At 42.9% G+C, this 17455-nt stretch overlaps 1 protein-coding gene and 1 non-coding gene across 3 annotated transcripts in view; one reads left to right on the top strand and one right to left on the bottom strand.

Moving 5' to 3' along the window:
- Nucleotides 1–17455, bottom strand: part of Ywhae (tyrosine 3-monooxygenase/tryptophan 5-monooxygenase activation protein epsilon) — a 36394-nt gene that overhangs the window by 7669 nt on the left and 11270 nt on the right. For both annotated transcript variants that reach the window (XM_028866768.1, XM_028866770.2), the window contains exons 2-4: nucleotides 7629–7828; nucleotides 3125–3231; nucleotides 2018–2224 (exon numbers count right to left, since the gene is read on the bottom strand). In XM_028866768.1, the coding sequence (XP_028722601.1) occupies nucleotides 2018–2224; nucleotides 3125–3231; nucleotides 7629–7828 (514 nt within the window). The remainder of the gene's footprint in view (nucleotides 1–2017; nucleotides 2225–3124; nucleotides 3232–7628; nucleotides 7829–17455) is intronic.
- Nucleotides 8502–8606, top strand: LOC114691630. The gene has a single exon (XR_003734240.1). It is a non-coding gene; the product is annotated as a U6 spliceosomal RNA (small nuclear RNA).

The raw sequence follows: 17455 nt of genomic DNA, 5'->3' as shown, positions 1-17455 counted from the left end.
TCTGTGTACTCCTAGCTGTCCTAGAACTCACTCTGTAGACCAAGCTGGCCTCAAACTCTCAAGAGATCTGCCTGCCTCTGCCTCCTGAGTGCTGGAATTAAAGGCACGCACCACCACCCCATCCAAGATTTATTATCATGATTATATGCATTTGTACTTATGTGTGCAAGAGTACAGATGTCAGATGAGGCCGGAGGCATCAGATCCCCTGGAGCTTGGGTCACGGGCACTTGTGAGCTGCTTCATATGGGTGCTAGAAATAAACTCAGGCACCCTAAAAGTACAGACTCTTTAAACTGAGCCATCTCTCTAGCCCCAAGGCACTAATTCTTAATACAATGTATATGAACTATGACAAATAGGCTAGACTGTGAAAACACTCTATATAGTCGACCACCCCAAACCTCCACCAAAATACATCTGTGATAAAGATATTTTTCTGCCAGGCAGTGGGGTAGTGAACATCTTTAATCCCAGCCCTCGAGAGGCAAAGGCAGCAGGATCTTCAGCCAGCCTGGTCTGTACAGAAAGAGTTCCAAGGACAGCCAGAGCAACAAAGAAAAAAAAACCCTGCCTCGAAAAGATAGATAAGACAAATGTGGCATATACCTACAATGGGTAAAATTCAGAACCCACCCCCAAAGGAGAAGGGGGAAAAAAGATTTGTTTTGTTCAGTGTCTCATGTAGCCCTGTCTGGCTCTGAATGCCTACTTGTCCTGCCTCCATCTCCAGAGTGCTGGAATCACAGGGCTGCACCTCCACCCCCAGCTTTTAGAAGAGGAGGATTGAGACAGGATTTCACACTGTAACTCAGGCAAGAGTTTGGGTGAAGTGATGAAAACGATTTAAAATGGCTAGTACTGATGGTTATAAAAAATTGTGAACATATTAAATTCCACTCAATTACACACATGAAAATTGTTACAATATATTCTCTGTAGTATACATGTTTATCAGTACAACATTCTTTAATTTGCATTCATGATTTAAAAACTAGAAACAAGTTGATATAAAAATGGAAGAAAGGCCAGACAGTGATGGTGCACACCTTTAATCCCAGCACTCCGGAGGCAGAGGCAGGCTGAGGCAGGCTGATCTCTGTGAGTTCGAGGCCAGCCTGGTCTACAAACCAAGTTCCAAGACAGGCTCCAAAGCTACACAAAAAAATCCTGTCTGAGGTGGGGAGAAAAGGGGCTGGAGAGATGGTTCAGTGGTTAAAAGTACTGACTGCTCTTCCAGAGGACCGGGGTTCAATTCCCAGCACCCACATGGCAGCTCATAACTATGTAATTCCAGTTGCAGGGGACCGGACATCCATGGCAAAACACCAACACACATAAAATAAAAGTAATTTTTTTTTTTTTTTTTGAAAAATGGGAGAAAAGAGGTTGGCGAGATGGCTCAGTGGTTAAGCGCATTCATTTACTGCCCTTCCAGAGGATCCAAGTTCAATTTCCAGCACCCACAATTTGCTCACAACTATGTGATGCCCTGATTTGTTTCCTAGGGCCCATCATAGGAGAAAGAGAATCAATTCCTGCACGCACACACACACAAAGTGCACAGTTTTTAGTGTGACAACAGTTTCATAAACACCAGTGATAATTATATTAGAAAATATTTTTTTTTTAAAATATGTTCATGATGGGAGGTGGTGGCACATGCCTTTAATCCCAGCACTTGGGAGGCAGACGCAAGGTAAATTTCTTTGAGTTCCAGGACAGCCTGGTCTACAGAGTGAGTTCCAGGACAGCCAAAGGCAACATAGAGAAACTTTGTCTCAAAAAACAACCAAACAAAGTTGACCAAGAGTATTGTAAGCATTCCCAGGGAAGTGAGGTGGTCAATGTCTACAATTCCTAACAACCGAAGAATGAGACATGAGAACTCAATATCAAAGGTTGGCGAGGCAAGCTATCAAGACCCTGTCGTAAGCCCCTCAAAAGCTGAAGGATCACACCTAGTACCTAATGAAAAAGGAAGTCGACAACAGAAGGGAGCCCCTCCACCACTCACCTGCAGGCCCGGTCGGGGGAATTAAGAATTTCATAGTAGAATACGGAAAAGTTGAGAGCAAGACCTAAACGAATGGGGTGCGTTGGCGGGAGTTCTGTCATGGCGATGTCGCTAGCGGCTTTGTAAGCCACAAGGCTGTTTTCTGCGGCCTCCTTCCTGTCATTTCCTGTGGCAAACTCGGCCAGATACCTGTGGTAGTCCCCTTTCCTACGACACAACAGCAAATAAAACCACAATTAAAAATACTTCTTGGGGCCTGACAATTTTCTCTAGTACATGACAAAATACAGTTAACAATTAAGATATATACTTTTTAGAAACTTTAAAAATGACTTCAGAAGCCATCTCTTCTTTCCTTAAGGATTTCCTATTAAAAATTATTGGGAAATTCCCACAGAATAACTGAAGCAAAAATCACCTGAGTAGCATAAAAGTGTCTCCCAAGAGCGGCACACATTCGTTCGTCACAATACACATTTGCTGCTGTCACTGAGGTGCCAAGACACCTGGAGCTCTGAGCACGATGAGCTCCGACTACTCCTGAGCTATACCAGCCTGCTAATTTCTCCAGAAGGTTAAGATTATACCATGAACTTCGCAGCTTTAGCTAAGAGGAAGGAAGCCACAAAAGCAAAAGACCCAGGCAGGGCGTGGTGACATATAACCCCAGCATTTAGGAAGATAATAGAGGACTACTCCAAAGCTGAGGGCAACCAGGGCTACACGGACAGACCTTGTTCTCAGAATAAACTGGGAATGGTGGCACACACCTTAATCCCAGGACACAGAGATCTATCTGAACACAAGGATCGAATGCGTCTGCCATATTGAGTTCTAGGTCAGTCAAGGATTTAAACAGTGGGGTGGGGCTGGGAATGGTAACAGCGACCAAAAGCTAGGTATTTTGTACAATAGTCTGACAGTCTCAACAATGTTAATTCTTCATTAGTACCTTATTTGCTAATTAAAATTAAAACTTTTAAGTTTTGGTAACTAACCCTCCAATATTCAACTATTTTAAGTCAAAGTTGAAAACCTACATTTAAAAAGTTATGGTTCTAAGGCTAACTTTAAATCTCACATTTTCCCTTCTAGTATAGAACCTACATTTTATAATAGAAAACCTTGGACTCGCCAGTGTTAGCTGCTGGAATGAGGTGTTTGTCCAGTACATCCAGAATGTCACAACAGATTAACTTGAGCTCAGTTTCAACCTAGGGAGGGAAAACATCAGATTAAGTTTGGCCATTCAAAAGTCTTGTTATATTCTACCTAAGCTTAATCTGAAGAGCCTAGTCTTAAACAGAACATCTTATCTGTTTTCAAACTCTTTCCCCAAACCTTAGGTTGACAGAAAACTATTCAGAGTAAACAGTCTCTTTCTCTTTAAGCCATGCACACACCCACAGTTCACCTAAAGAATCACCAGTGAGCCAAGCAAGCAGTGCTAGCACACACCTTTAATCCCAGCACTCAGGAGGCAGAGCCAGGCAAATCTCTGAGTTCGAGGACAGCCTGGTCTACAGAGTGAATTCCAGGACAGGCACCAAAACTACAGAGAAATCCTGTCTCAAAAAACCAAAAGAAAAAAAAAGAAGCACCTGTGAGTAATATGCAACGTTCTTCCTAAGTGCTAGGTACTTACATGAATTAACTTCCATTAAAAGGTACCAACTGTACCAGCTACACTTTCTACATGAACTACACTTGGAAGTTACTAAATCCCAAGCAGTAGGGCACACCTGGAAGGGATTGTTCTTGGTATGCTCATTTGAAGTGGGAGACTCGCCGTAAGTCCGGATCATGAGGTCAGAAGATCCACCGAAACCTGGACCACACCACCTGGGAGCAGCTCCCATAAAAGGACAAGGAAGAAGGAAGCTGGTGCTTTCTCAGTCCTCACTCTCGCTGACAAGTTCATCTATCCCGAGTCATTTCTTCCCTAGTGCTAGAACTTACACTATGAGATTCCACCGGGGACTGAAACCTGGCAGTTCTCAGACCTCCCAAAGACTCCAGCACAGACTGGGAATGCTGCGACATCCAGTCTTGTGGACTGAACTACCTTTGAATCCTTGGCCATTCTGTCAGGACACAGCTAATGTTGGACTACTTGGGCCACAGCCTGTAAGGGGCTCTAATAAATCAGAAATGTGTGTATATTATTTTTAAGATATGCCCAAAGGCCATCAACTTAAAAGAACTTTAAAACAACAGGAGAGTGAACCAGGAAAATGTTAGGGTGCTGCCTAGAACAGACCAACACCCAGCACCACAAGTATATAAGGAAGGTGCGTGACAGGATCTGAACTAAAGCATTTAAGACAAAGTCAAAACTCAAACCCAGTTTGTCTTCAGTACTAATATATTCCAACAATCACTCACTTCATTGTAGAGATTAGAACCAGCTACAACAGCAAGAGTCCAAGTTAAATGTCAACATGGATCTCTATTGGTTTGTAATGACTAAAGCACATGGCATCTCTGAACACATTAGCGTTTTTGACATAAGTTATGTGAAGATATAATGAAATTTGTGACACAGTCATGGGAATATCTGATGTTGGTATTTCTAAAGAAGGGAATCTGAAATGCCAACAAAAATGAGAAGAACACAGGAGTGCTTATGACCTTCCTCAATTTCTACAGAAGCTAGGGTAAATGATGTTCCCATACCTCAGACTTTTTCTGAAAACAAGGGACATTGTGCTTTATATGAACGTTATATAACATGCTGGCCTGTGGATCAGGCTTCTCTACTGAACCATAAGCTCCTAACTATTGTCAAAGCAACTGTAATAATAAAACTGAGCCTTGTGCAAATTGGCCCAGGGTGTCAGGCCACCTGCGCCTGGAGTCCCTAGTCTCCAGCTTCCAGCTCTTCCACCACTACTAGGGAGGACAGGCAACTGGCCAACCTCACCAACATGTTCCTCCTGCTCTCCATTTCCTATAATTCAGACACTTTAGGGCATTCTCCCATTTTTCTTCTGTAATCTTGCCCTTAGTTCATTAAGACTGTGCCTCTCTGGTGGCTTTTAAGTTGAAATCGAGTTGCTATTTCGTTCTCCTACAGCCTTACTCCAAAGCTCTCCTTGAAATCTCATACTCAGCTTCAACATCACTGCGTACCTCCATGTCCCTCTCCCTCATTCACAAAGTAACTCCAGTCCACCTTCTTTCCAGTGACCTGATCCATCACCTTGGTATAAACAAACCACTGATCTAATCTCCTAACCTCCGCCCTGCAGTGGACAGTCCATCCCTGGCCTCCTCCTTTTCTTTCTAGTTCCTTAGTCTTACTAAGAAATTCATCAAGACTACTTCAGACTTTTGGCTTCATCTCCCAATTGAGCAGTTTTTCCCTTGTCTCCTCATCACATCCTACAGTTTTTTTTTTTTTGTTTTTTTGTTTTGTTTGTTTGTTTGGTTGGTTTTTTTTTTGTTTTGTTTTGTTTTTTTGTTTTTCGAGACAGGGTTTCTCTGTGTAGCTTTGCGCCTTTCCTGGAACTCACTTGGTAGCCCAGGCTGGCCTCGAACTCACAGAGATTCGCCTGCCTCTGCCTCCCGAGTGCTGGATTAAAGGCGTCCGCTGCTGCTGCCGCCGCGCCGCCGCCACCGCCCGGCTTACATCCTACAGTCTTAACCATAATTTTTCTCCATTTATTCATGCCTAAGTAACACCAAATTGTCTGTCAATCCATATTCTTTGTTCCAAGGTATCTGAGGACAATGATAATCCCAACTTACCTCTGTTAAGATCTCTGGCATGTTCCTTAAGCCAGCTGTATCTCGTTTTATTACCTATAAATTGGGTTAATAGCTACCTTTCCAGGGTCACTTACTTTCTTACTTCTTAATGTTGCTAAGGATTAAGCCCAGAGCCTTATGCATGCTGGGCAACAGCTCAGCATGAACTAGGAGGCTCCCATTTTTGTATATAAGTATACTTACAAACTATCTGAAATAACTTCATAAATTCTTTTAAGAGTGGAAAGCCCCAATAGTTTCTACTGTCTAAAAAAAAAAAAATAACAACCAGCCAGGAATGGGGACTCACGCCTTTAATCCTAGAACTTGGGAGGCAGAGGCAGGTGGATCTCAGTAAATTCGAGGCCAACCTAGTCTACACAAAGTGAGTTCCAGGACAGCCAGAGCTGTTACACAAAGAAATCCTGTCTCAAAAAACAAACAAACCCACAAACAAACAAACCAGAATGAGTCCCCATAAAGACAGTAATTCTGTTTCATCAGTATTTATACCCAATTATTTAGTACACAGAGGCATACAAGTATTTATCCAACTGGCCCATATGGGTGTTTACCACCAAGGCTGCTGGCCTGAGTTCAAGCTCCAGGACCTGCAATTCACGAGTCACCCTCCCCTCTACACGTGCACCATGGCACTCCCCGTGTACATGTACAAATAAATGCAAACACTGAAGTTGTCCTACGTGTTCACTAGGAGTCAATGAAGTGCTTTACAATAGCCACAGCAGGAGCAACAGTTCCATCTGTTCTTCACTTGTGTGTGTGTTGTTTAAAACTTAATACCTGTGTTGGACACACAGCTCAATGGTAGAGTGTGCACTCCAAGCCTAATCCCTACACCCCTCCCTCTCAGGATACTTCCCCCTCTGCAGCTCTAAAACAAACAGTTCTTGGCTTTACTCTCAAATACTCTCTAGTCTGTAATTTCTAACCAGGGTTAAGTGAAAAGTTAAAAATACAAACTACATTTACTTTTGTACTTATGCAGTGTATATTAGGTAGTGACCTAAAATACCCATGTCTAACACAAATCACTTGAAGCTATAGGCCTGAGACTTAGCCAGATACACACACACACACACACACACACACACACACACACACACACACACGTCTCCTTTCTCTCCCAGATAGCAAAAATAAACATAAGAAGCAATAATTTAGGACATTCAGATATCAACAACTCTTATTACTTCTGCCACAAATGTTACTATTTGTGACAAATGAACACTACCCTGACTTGGATAAATGTCTTCTATGCTTTCTGACAAAAGATGTAAGCGGTTTTGCTATCAGACATGGACCCTGCACTGTCATCCAGAATGCCAAATCAGAGACTTGGGGTCCATTTCAATCAAGGACAGAATCCTCTGAAACTGAGTAAAAATAAACTCTTTCTCTATGTATACTAATCAGTTCTAACAGATATACAGAAATTAATGGTACCCAAACTGTAAATTAGCCCAGTGTCACCTATATTTGAGAAACTATCATCTTCTTTTAAAAAACACTGTATTCAAGCGGATGCCTTTAATTCTAGCACTAGAGACTGAATCCAGACTAGTCAACATATTGAATTCCAGGCCAGCCAGGGCTCCAAAGATAGACTCTGTTAAGAGCACTGGCTGCTCTTGCAGAGAACCCAGGTTCAATTGCCAGCATCCACACTGCAGCTCACAACCACCTCTAACTCCAGTACCAGAGGAGCTGACACCCTCTTCAGGCCTTCAAGGGCACCAAGCACATACATGGTATAGAGTGAGGCAAGGCAAAGTGCTCACCAACATTCAAAGTAAAACAAGAAGACAGTATCAAGTCAAATCAAATGGTAACATCTCACCATTTGCCGGTACTCCCGAATCATCTTTAGTTTGTCCTCTCCTCCCTTGTTTTCTTCCTTCTGTTCAATGCTGCTGATTATTCTCCAGGATGCTCTTCTGGCTCCAATCACATTTTTATATGCAACAGATAAAAGGTTTCTTTCTTCAACTGTCAGCTCCACGTCCATCCCTGCTACTTTCTTCATTGATTCCACCATTTCTATGCAGGAAATGGTAAAAGGAGACTATAGATTTAACAAGTTTTGTTGACCCATCCCTTTCACGGTTATTTTTTTTCCCCCTGCAAAGCTAATAAAAAATGAGATAATTAGGGGAGCTGGAAATCCAGATGGGGGAATGCATGCCTACAAACATAGCATAGAGGCTGATGCAGGAAGACTGCCTTAAGTTCAAAATTCACTTTGAGCTACAAAAGTATAGGACCAGTCAGAGGTGATGGTGCATGTCTTTAATCCCAGCACTTGGGAAGCAGAAGCAGGCAGATCTGTGTGTTCAAGGCCAGCCTGGTCTACAGAGCTAGTTCCAGGACATCTAGGGCTGATGCCCAGAGAAACCCTGTCTTGAAAAACCAAAAAAGGGGCCAGGCAGTGATGGCACACACCTTTAATCCCAGCACTGGGGAGGCAGAGGCAGGCCGATCTCTGAATTCAAGGCCAGCCTGGTCTACAAAGCTAGTTAGTTCCAGGAAAGACTCAAAGCATCACAGATAAACCGTCTCGAGGGGGAAAAAAAAAGGGTATAGGATCAGCCAAAGCTATATAGGAGGGTCCTGTCTGAAAACAAATTAAAGGAAAAGTGCTAACTTAGCTAGAACACAAAAGCCCTGTTTAATCTGGAACACATATCCTTCCCAATAAAAAGTAGTTTACCAGGCTCGCTTCAGCAACACATACACTAAAATTGGAACGACACAGACAAGATTAGCATGGCCCCTGAGCAAGGATGACACGCAAATTCATGAAACCTTCCATATTTTTAACTATGTCCAAGGAGGAAGAGACCAAGAAATAAAGTTTCCCTCATGTCTGTACATAGTAGGCTGCCTGAGGCCTCAGGTGGATCAGTCATTAAAATAAAACAAGCCTTTAAAAAAAAAAAAAAAAAAAAAAAAAAAAGGGCCGGGCGGTGGTGGCGCACGCCTTGAATCCCAGCACTCGGGAGGCAGAGGCAGGCGGATCTCTGTGAGTTCGAGGCCAGCCTGGTCTACAAAGCGAGTTCCAGGAAAGGCGCAAAGCTACACAGAGAAACTCTATCTTGAAAAAAAGGTAGTTTAGCAAAAGTAACTTTATAATCACCAAAATAAATGAGTCAAATCAAGCATTGGGGTCAATCTCAGAAGGCCAAGCCATGAACAAGTTAAGATGTCAGGGAGACCTTGTTTAAAATAAAAAAAATAAATAAAAACTGTGCAACAATGGCTCATGCTTGTAATCCTAGAACCAGGAAGCTGAGACAAAGGATTTCTGAGTTTAAAGACAGTCTGTTTCCAAAAAAAAAAAAAAAAAAAAAAAAAGTGGGAAGGGGATACACTATGAATTCTTCTGCTGGTGTAACTTTTGGTAATTACTGTTACCACTAGATGGCAAGCAAAGAAAGGGGGCCAGATAATCTGAGATATTCCAAGTATAGCAAGAAATAATAAATAATGACACTTTAAGAATAATAAAGGAAAAACTGAAAACATATAAATACTGAGTATTATAAAGAAAGGGGGGAAGGGTGGTTTACAAATGTCTTAATGACACTATTACCAAATAGACCTTTAGATTTACTAATTCAGGATCCCTAGTGATAAGAGCCAAGAATCTATACTTTAATAAGCATCCTAGGCATACAGTAATACCCTGAGAGCAATACATTAGCCAACAGTTATCACAATGAATGAAGCTACATACATTAAGCCAAATGCAGTAATAGTTCATGCTGTAACTGTAACCCCTGCAACTAGGAGTTAGAACCTGTCTCACAAAAACAAAACAAAAATTAGAGTGAGTTTTCCAAATTAGCAATTTGAGTTTCATGTTTCAAAATCCACCCCTTTACGGTTGCTGAAATGACTGAACCTAGCCAGCCAGGCCTTTTACACACTAGATAAGCACTCAACCATTAAGCTACACCTCCAGCTTCCCACTGTGGTTTTGGACTGCTAATGATGTTAAGACTTTTGCCCCATGTTCTTTCTAGTTGCTATTTTGACTGCTCTCTTTGGAGGATGAACTGTGTTCAGATACTTGGGTGGGCCACCTAATTCTTCATAAATTGTTAAGTGACCAATTATAAGTTATTTTTAAGATCCCAACAAATTCAGGCTCTTCACCAGCAAGAATGAGTCCAGGGTCTAACCTCCTCTGTCTATTGAGTGCTTTATGAAAACTTCCATGTCAATTATCCTTATTCTTTTACTATCACCCTACCTAATCTTAGTCTTCTTCAAAGCTATGCACAAAAGCTGCCTGATCCCCAACTCTGGACCAACCTGGCCATTCAAGGATTCCTACTAACTCATTAACATAAAATTCCTCACTCAACATATCTAGCATTTCATGAAACCTCTGCAGCAAGGACTTCATCAATTCTAAGTAAACATTTCTGTAGCAGGGTAAGGCTGTCATGTATCTGCAGCTGACATAATCAAAATTTCTGAACCAGAGAATTGAAACTCATGACTGAATCACTACTTGGGGATAAACAGGTCTCCTCTTCCCACCATGTGGGTTCTAGGGATCAAACCTAGATTTTGTGAGACTTCATAGCAAGAACCTTTACCTGATGAGCCATTTTGCAGACCATGAACACATTTTCTTAAACTATTTTTTTGAGGGACAGGGGAGTATGAAGCAGGGTCTTGCCAGGTAGCCCAGGCTGGCACCAAACTTGCACAAATCGTCTTACATTTGTCTGGGTGCTGAGGTTAAAGGAATGCCCCGACTCCAGTTCACTCTTTTTTTTTTTTTTTTTTTTTTTTTCGTTTTTATGCAAGTTTTGCCTGCAAGTATGTCTATGAACTACATGCATGCTTGGTACCAAAGGCTAGAAGGCAGCATCAGATCCCTTCAAATTGGAGTTGCGATGGTTGTGAGTTGCCATAAGTGCTGGGAAGGCTGGGCAGTGGTGGTGCACGCCTTTAATCTCAGCACTCAGGAGGCAGAGCCAGGTGGATCTCTGTGAGTTCGAGGCCAGCCTGGTCTACAGAGCAAGATCCAGGACAGGCACCAAACTACACGAAGAAACCCTGTCGGGGGCTGGAGAGATGGCTCAGAGGTTAAGAGCACTGACTGCTTTCCCAGAGGTCCTGAGTTCAATTCCCAGCAACCACATGGTGGCTCACAACCATCTGTAATGAGATCTGGCGCCCTCTTCTGGCCTGCAGTCATACATGCTGTATACATAATAAATAAATAAATCTTTAAAAAAAAGAAGGTGGGTGGCAGCGGCGGCCGCCGCCTTTAATCCCAGCACTCGGGAGGCAGAGGCAGGCGAATCTCTGTGAGTTCGAGGCCAGCCTGGGCTACCAAGTGAGTTCCAGGAAAGGCGCAAAGCTACACAGAGAAACCCTGTCTCGAAAAACCAAAAAAAAAAAGAAAAAAGAAAAAAAAAGAAAGAAACCCTGTCTTGGGGGGGGGAAATAAAGAATGCTGGAAAAAGCAGTCAGTGCTCTTAACCACTGAACCATCCATCCAGGCCCTCTATGAGACTTTTGACAGCTTGAGGACAAGGAGTGCTGGCTGAAAATCACTAATGCACAAAAATTCTAAAACATAATCTCCACACATCAATAGGCATGTTAAACACACTAGACCTGTTGTGTTCTGAGTCATTTTTCATTCACTGTGTGGTAACAGTCTAATTAGATATCCACTACACTGAACAACTATCTGAGACAATGTTATGGTTTTAAGGTTGCTGCTAAGATTATCAAATGTCATTTGCCTTCACTTAATTTACCCAATCCCATACACACATACCTTTTGTTGCTGTGCTGGGGACAGAAGCTTGAGCCAAGTAATCTACCACTGAACTACCAATATCCCCAGAGCTCTCATCACTCTGAATCTTGGTTCTTTGCGCTATCTCTCTCTCTCTCATTCATTCATTCATTCATTCATTCATCTAACTCATCCACTTAAAGCACCTTAATGGAGGCACTATTTCAAACACTCTCTTCTCCATGTATTACTAGATCAGTCTTCTTAAAAGATCTTCCAACACCCAAGCTGTGGTGGAGTGAGTTCTAAGATAACCAGGAGTACACAGAGAAACTGTCTCAAACCTCACCCAAAAAAAGCTGGGTGGTGATGGCACACACTTTTAATCCCAGCACTCTGGAAGTAGAGGCAGATGGATCTGTGTTCTAAGGCCAGTCTGGTCTACAGAGCAAATTCCAGGACAGGCAGGGCTACACACAGAGAAAGAAACCCTGTCTTGAAAACCAAATGAACAAAGGAAAAAAAAAATCTTCTGACACCCAGCAGGTTGGGTCTCTCTACACATCCCTGGCTGTCCTGAAACTCAGATCTGCCCCTCTCTGCCTCTGCTGGGATTAAAGGTATGCGCCGCCACCGCCCAGCTCAAGATGATAAATCTTAACTTCTCCCAAATGGAAAAAATGGTCACCAACTATTTCATAATTTTAAAGACAGAAAACTGAAGCCAAAGGTAATCTGCTTAAACTCCCAGCAATAAAACCAAACAACACAAGTCCTGAGTACAAGGCCAGCTGAGGTTACAGGAGACTCTGTGTGTGTGTGTGTGTGTGTGTGTGTGTGTGTGTGTGTGTGTGTGTGTGTGTGTGTGTGTGTGAAGAGACAGAGAAAGACAGACAGGGAGGGAAAGACAGAGAATATGAGAATCATCACATATGGTGGTTTTTGAGACAGAGTGTCTTAAGAGTTTTCTACTGTTGTGAAAAGACACCATGACCACGGCAACTCTCATAAGGAAAATATTTAATTAAGGGGGCTCCCTTACAGTTTCAGAGGTTCAGTCCATTATCATCATGGTGGGGAGCATGGTAGCACACAGGCAGATGTGGTGCTGGAGGAACAGCTGAGAGTTCTACATCTTGGAGCCAACAGGAAGTCAACTGACTCACTGGGCAGTATCCTGATCATAGGAAACCTCCACCATAGCAACACACTTCCTCTAACAAGGCCATACCCACGCCAACGAAGCTATACCTTCTAACAGTGCCACTCCCTGAGATTATGGAGGCCAATTATGGTCAAACTACCACACAGGGTTTCTCTGTGTAACAATTCTGGCTGTCCAGGAAATAGCTTTGTAGACTAGGCTTTCCTTGAACTCAAAGACATCTGCCTGCCTCTGCCTCCCAAGTACTGGATTAATGGCGTGCACCACTACCGCCCAGCAAAAATAAATATTTAAAAAAATAAAAATCACAAATAATTGGGCTGGAGAGATATGGCTCAAAGATTAAAAGCATTTGCTGTTCTTGCAGAGGACCTGGGTTTGGTTCCCAAGCACCTACACTGTACATATACATTCGTGCAGACAAAACACACATATATAAAATAAAAATATATGGCCAGTGCTCTTAACCTCTGAGCCATCTCACCAGCTTTCATGTGTTTTAAGAGAGCCAATTAAGGGCTGGAGAGATGGTTCAGAGGTTAAGAGCACCAACTGCTCTTCCTGAGGTCCTGAGTTCAATTCCCAGCACCCACATGGTGGCTCACAACCATCTGTAATGAGATCTGGCACACTCTTCTGTATACATAACTAACTAAATAAATAACATTTTAAAAGGCTGTCAAAACCAGGAGGTGGTGGTTAATCCTGGCACTCGGGAGGCAGTCAGGCAGATCTCGGAGTTCAAGGCCAGTCTGGTCTACAAAGAGTTCCAGGAGCCGGGCGTTGGTGGCGCACGCCTTTAATCCCAGCACTCGGGAGGCAGAGCCAGGCGGATCTCTGTGAGTTCGAGGCCAGCCTGGGCTACCAAGTGAGTCCCAGGAAAGGCACAAAGCTACACAGAGAAACCCTGTCTCGAAAAACCAAAAAAAAAAAAAAAAGACTTCCAGGACAGTCAGGGTTACACAGAAGCCCTGTCTTGAACCACCCCCCCCACACACACACACCCAAAAAAAAAAAAAAAAAAAAAAAAAACAACTCAGCTGTCAAATTAAGTATCATTAAAAATAGCAAAGAAAGGCCGGGCGGTGGTGGCGCACGCCTTGAATCCCAGCACTCGGGAGGCAGAGGCAGGCGGATCTCTGTGAGTTCGAGGCCAGCCTGGGCTACCAAGTGAGCTCCAGGAAAGGCACAAAGCTACACAGAGAAACCCTGTCTCGAAAAACCAAAAAAAAAAAAAAAAAAAAAAAAATAGCAAAGAAAAACCAGGCACCAGGCATGGTGATATGTCTTTAATCCCAACACTTAGGTGGATCTGAGTTCAAGGCCCTCCTGGTCTATAGATCGAGTCCTAGGACAGCCAGGACTATGCAGAGTATCCCTGTCTCAAAAAAAAAAAAAGGCAGAGATAAACCATTACTTCTAACTTTAAGTCAAATTGACTGGTTTATGTTTTTTAATTTCTATGATTAATGGTAAACAATAACAAACCTATTTGAAACAGGCAATTATAGATGCTTTTGGCAAAAAGCATTAGTATTCACTTGAACCTATTAAGTAATAACTACAATGAGGATGAGGGCTGCAAGATGGCTCATCTGGTAAAGACACTTGCAACAGATACCAGGTGACCTGAGTTTGATCCTTGGAAGCCAAGGTAAAGGTGGCTAGCAGAGGTAGAGAACTAACTCTACAAAGTTGTCTTCTAGTATCTCCACATACACACGTTTGCACATACCCACACTCCATTCATGCTCACAGGCACGAACATATAAAAAAAAAAAAAAATTAAGACCAGAATGAAAGCCTGACATTTGGTCATCATTTTGTATCTGTCTTCTTTACTTGGAAGAAGGCAAGGGATAAGTAACTGCCTTTAACCTACAGTCACCTTGAATACCAGGGAGAACAAAACCTCAGCACACGACCTCAGACCCCCAAAGTAGAGAGCACCCTGGAACCTTGTATGAACCAGACTGGCCCCCTTGACAGTGACAGAGAAGGGATTGCTCCAGAACACCTTGGAAACCACAACCAAGACAAAGCTCAACCAAACCACACCCTCATTTGCTGTGCTTGCCACTACCATAATTCTTCCTTTATTTAAAGGCCTAAAGGACAGGTGGTGGTGGTGCACGCTTTTAACCTCAGCACTCCCGGGAGGCAGAGCCAGGCAGATCTCTGTGAGTTCAAGGCCAGCCTGGTCTATAGAGCAAGCTCCAGACAGCCAAAGCTACAGAGAAACCCTGTCATGGGGAAAGGAAAGGGGGCAGGGGCAAGAAGAGAAAAAGGCAACAGTGAGAAGAAACATGGAACCATGTGAACGAACAACGTAGTTATCAGTCAACAGGAAAGGAGGAAGATTCCCTAACCTCTGTTCATCTGTTCACATCTTAAAACTATATGCCTAAGACATCTATTGAAAAGAAGGGCTGGAGAGAGAACTCAGCAATTAAGAGTTGCTCCAGCAGAAGACCCAGGTTCAGTTCCTAGGACCCACAGGGCAGCTCACAGCTATTCCCCAACACCAGTTCAAAGGGTCCTGATACCCAGTCTTCTGATCTCCAGGCACACAAGTGGTACACATACATACATATGGGCAAACACACATATGTAATTTTTTGTTTGTTTTTTTCGACACAGGGTTTCTCTGTGTAGTTTTGGTGTCTGTCCTGGATCTCACTCTGTAGACCAGGCTGGCACAGAGATTCGCCTGGCTCTGCCTCACAAGTGCTGGGACTAAAGGCGTGCGCCACCACCGCCCAGCTACATATATAATTTAAAAAATATATAAAGATGACCATATAGCTATAAGAATCAATTAAGTTCCTAAAGTTTTCCATCTAGCTATTTATTTATTGTTTGAGATGGAATCTTACCTAACTCAGGCTAGCCTTGAATTCTGCTATGTATTAATTAGGAGCTAGGCTCTTGCCTCTGCCTACAAAATGTTGGGATTATAGGCATGCATACATGACAGCTTATTTTGTTTATTTGTTTTTTATTTGTTTTATTTGTTTTATATTTTGTTGTTTACTTTGTTTATTTAGAATTATTTTACATATATGAGTGTTCATGCTTGCATGTATGTCTGTTTACCACATGCTTGCATGTATGTCTGTTTACCACATGCATGCTTTGTGCCTGAGGACACAGGATCCCCTGGAACTGAAGTTATAGATGGTTGTGAGCCTCTATGTGAGTGCTGGAAATCAACCCTGGGTCTTCCATAAGAGCAGCAAGTGCTCTTAAATGCTAAGCCATCTCTCCAGCCCATCTGTTTATTTTTAGAGTCAAGGTAGTCTGGAATTCTTTATGCAGCCAAGGATGACACTGACTCCTGACCTTCTGCCTCCACCTCCTGAATTAAGTCATTAGTCTTTTATAAAGCTTTTAGTTCAGCTAACTCTGATGCCTGCCTACAATCAGCACAAATCAGGAAGAGGTATCAGGAGTTCCAGTTCAAAATCAACCTGGGCCATATGGTAAGACCTGTGCCCTCAACTCCATAGATAAATTTAGGTATATACACAAAACAACTTAGTCCAGGCACATTGTAGAGCATATGGGCACCCCTGAAGTTCCAGCTACTGGAAGGCTAGGGAAGACAACTTGAGCTCCCCCAGAAACATATATCCCCTCCAAAAAAATAAAAATAAAATAAATCAAGCCTAAGCAACATAGTGAGATCTCATTTCATTCACAACATAGAAGGGGCCCAGTGAGATAGCTTGGTGACCCGAGTTCCATTTCCACAGCCGGAGAGGAGGAAGGAAAGAACTTTTGCCAAGTTATCCTGACTTCCACATGTACACCATCATTATTGCTCATACATATGTATGTATCATATACATACTCACACAAGTGTAAGAAAAAGCTTTATTTTTTAAATTACTTTTATGTGCGTGGCTGTTTTGCCTGCAAGTATGTCTACATCACACACATGCAGTGCCCTTCAGAGGCCAGAGGTGTCAGATTCCCTGGAAGTGGAGTTACAGACAGTTGTGAGCCACCATGTTGGTGCTGGGAATGGAATCCCGAGCTCCTAACCACCCACCAAGTGGACACGTTAGAACAACACTAAGAGGCAAGAAAGTCTGAGGAAAGCATTTGTCTAGGGATCTTTTTAGAAGTCCCCTAGGTTCAACGCCCAGTACAGTAAAATTTGCAAATTCCAGATTGGAAAGGCTGAGTCAGGACCACATGAGGCCAAGAATCCAGCCTTGGCAACAATGAGATTCCACTCAAAACTGAGCTTTTGCTCAGTGGTAGATTACTTGTGTAACTAGTGTGTGCAAGGTCCTATGACAATTCCCAGCACAACAAATGGTTTGCAATCCCAGCAGCTAAGGAATAGGAGAGACAAGAAGAGGATTCCTGGAGCTTGCTGGCCACCCACTATAACTTACTTTATAAAGTTAGAGGCTATTAAAAATAGTCTCTCAAAGAGTGGGAAGGCACCTGAGGAATGACATCTGAGGTTGTCCTCTAATGCACACATCAAAAATAATGTTCCAGTCTATAACTCACTGGACAAAATTTCTTTCAGAAAAGCAATTCCTCAGGTGTAGTTACACAGGCTTGCAGTATCAGTGCCCGAGAGATGAAGCAAAGACAAAGGGATCTCCAGTTGAGGCCAGCCTATGCGACAAAGAGAAAGAAGGGGGGTGGGGTGGAGTAGGGAGGTGGAGAGGAACACAGAAGGGGGAGGGGAAAGCAAGCAGGCAGAGGCAACTCA

This window comes from Peromyscus leucopus, chromosome 8b (assembly GCF_004664715.2).
Source record: "Peromyscus leucopus breed LL Stock chromosome 8b, UCI_PerLeu_2.1, whole genome shotgun sequence".
NCBI lineage: Eukaryota > Metazoa > Chordata > Mammalia > Rodentia > Cricetidae > Peromyscus > Peromyscus leucopus.
The sequence above is the reverse complement of the archived record's forward strand: the minus strand, read 5'-3'. Positions and strand labels throughout refer to the sequence as shown.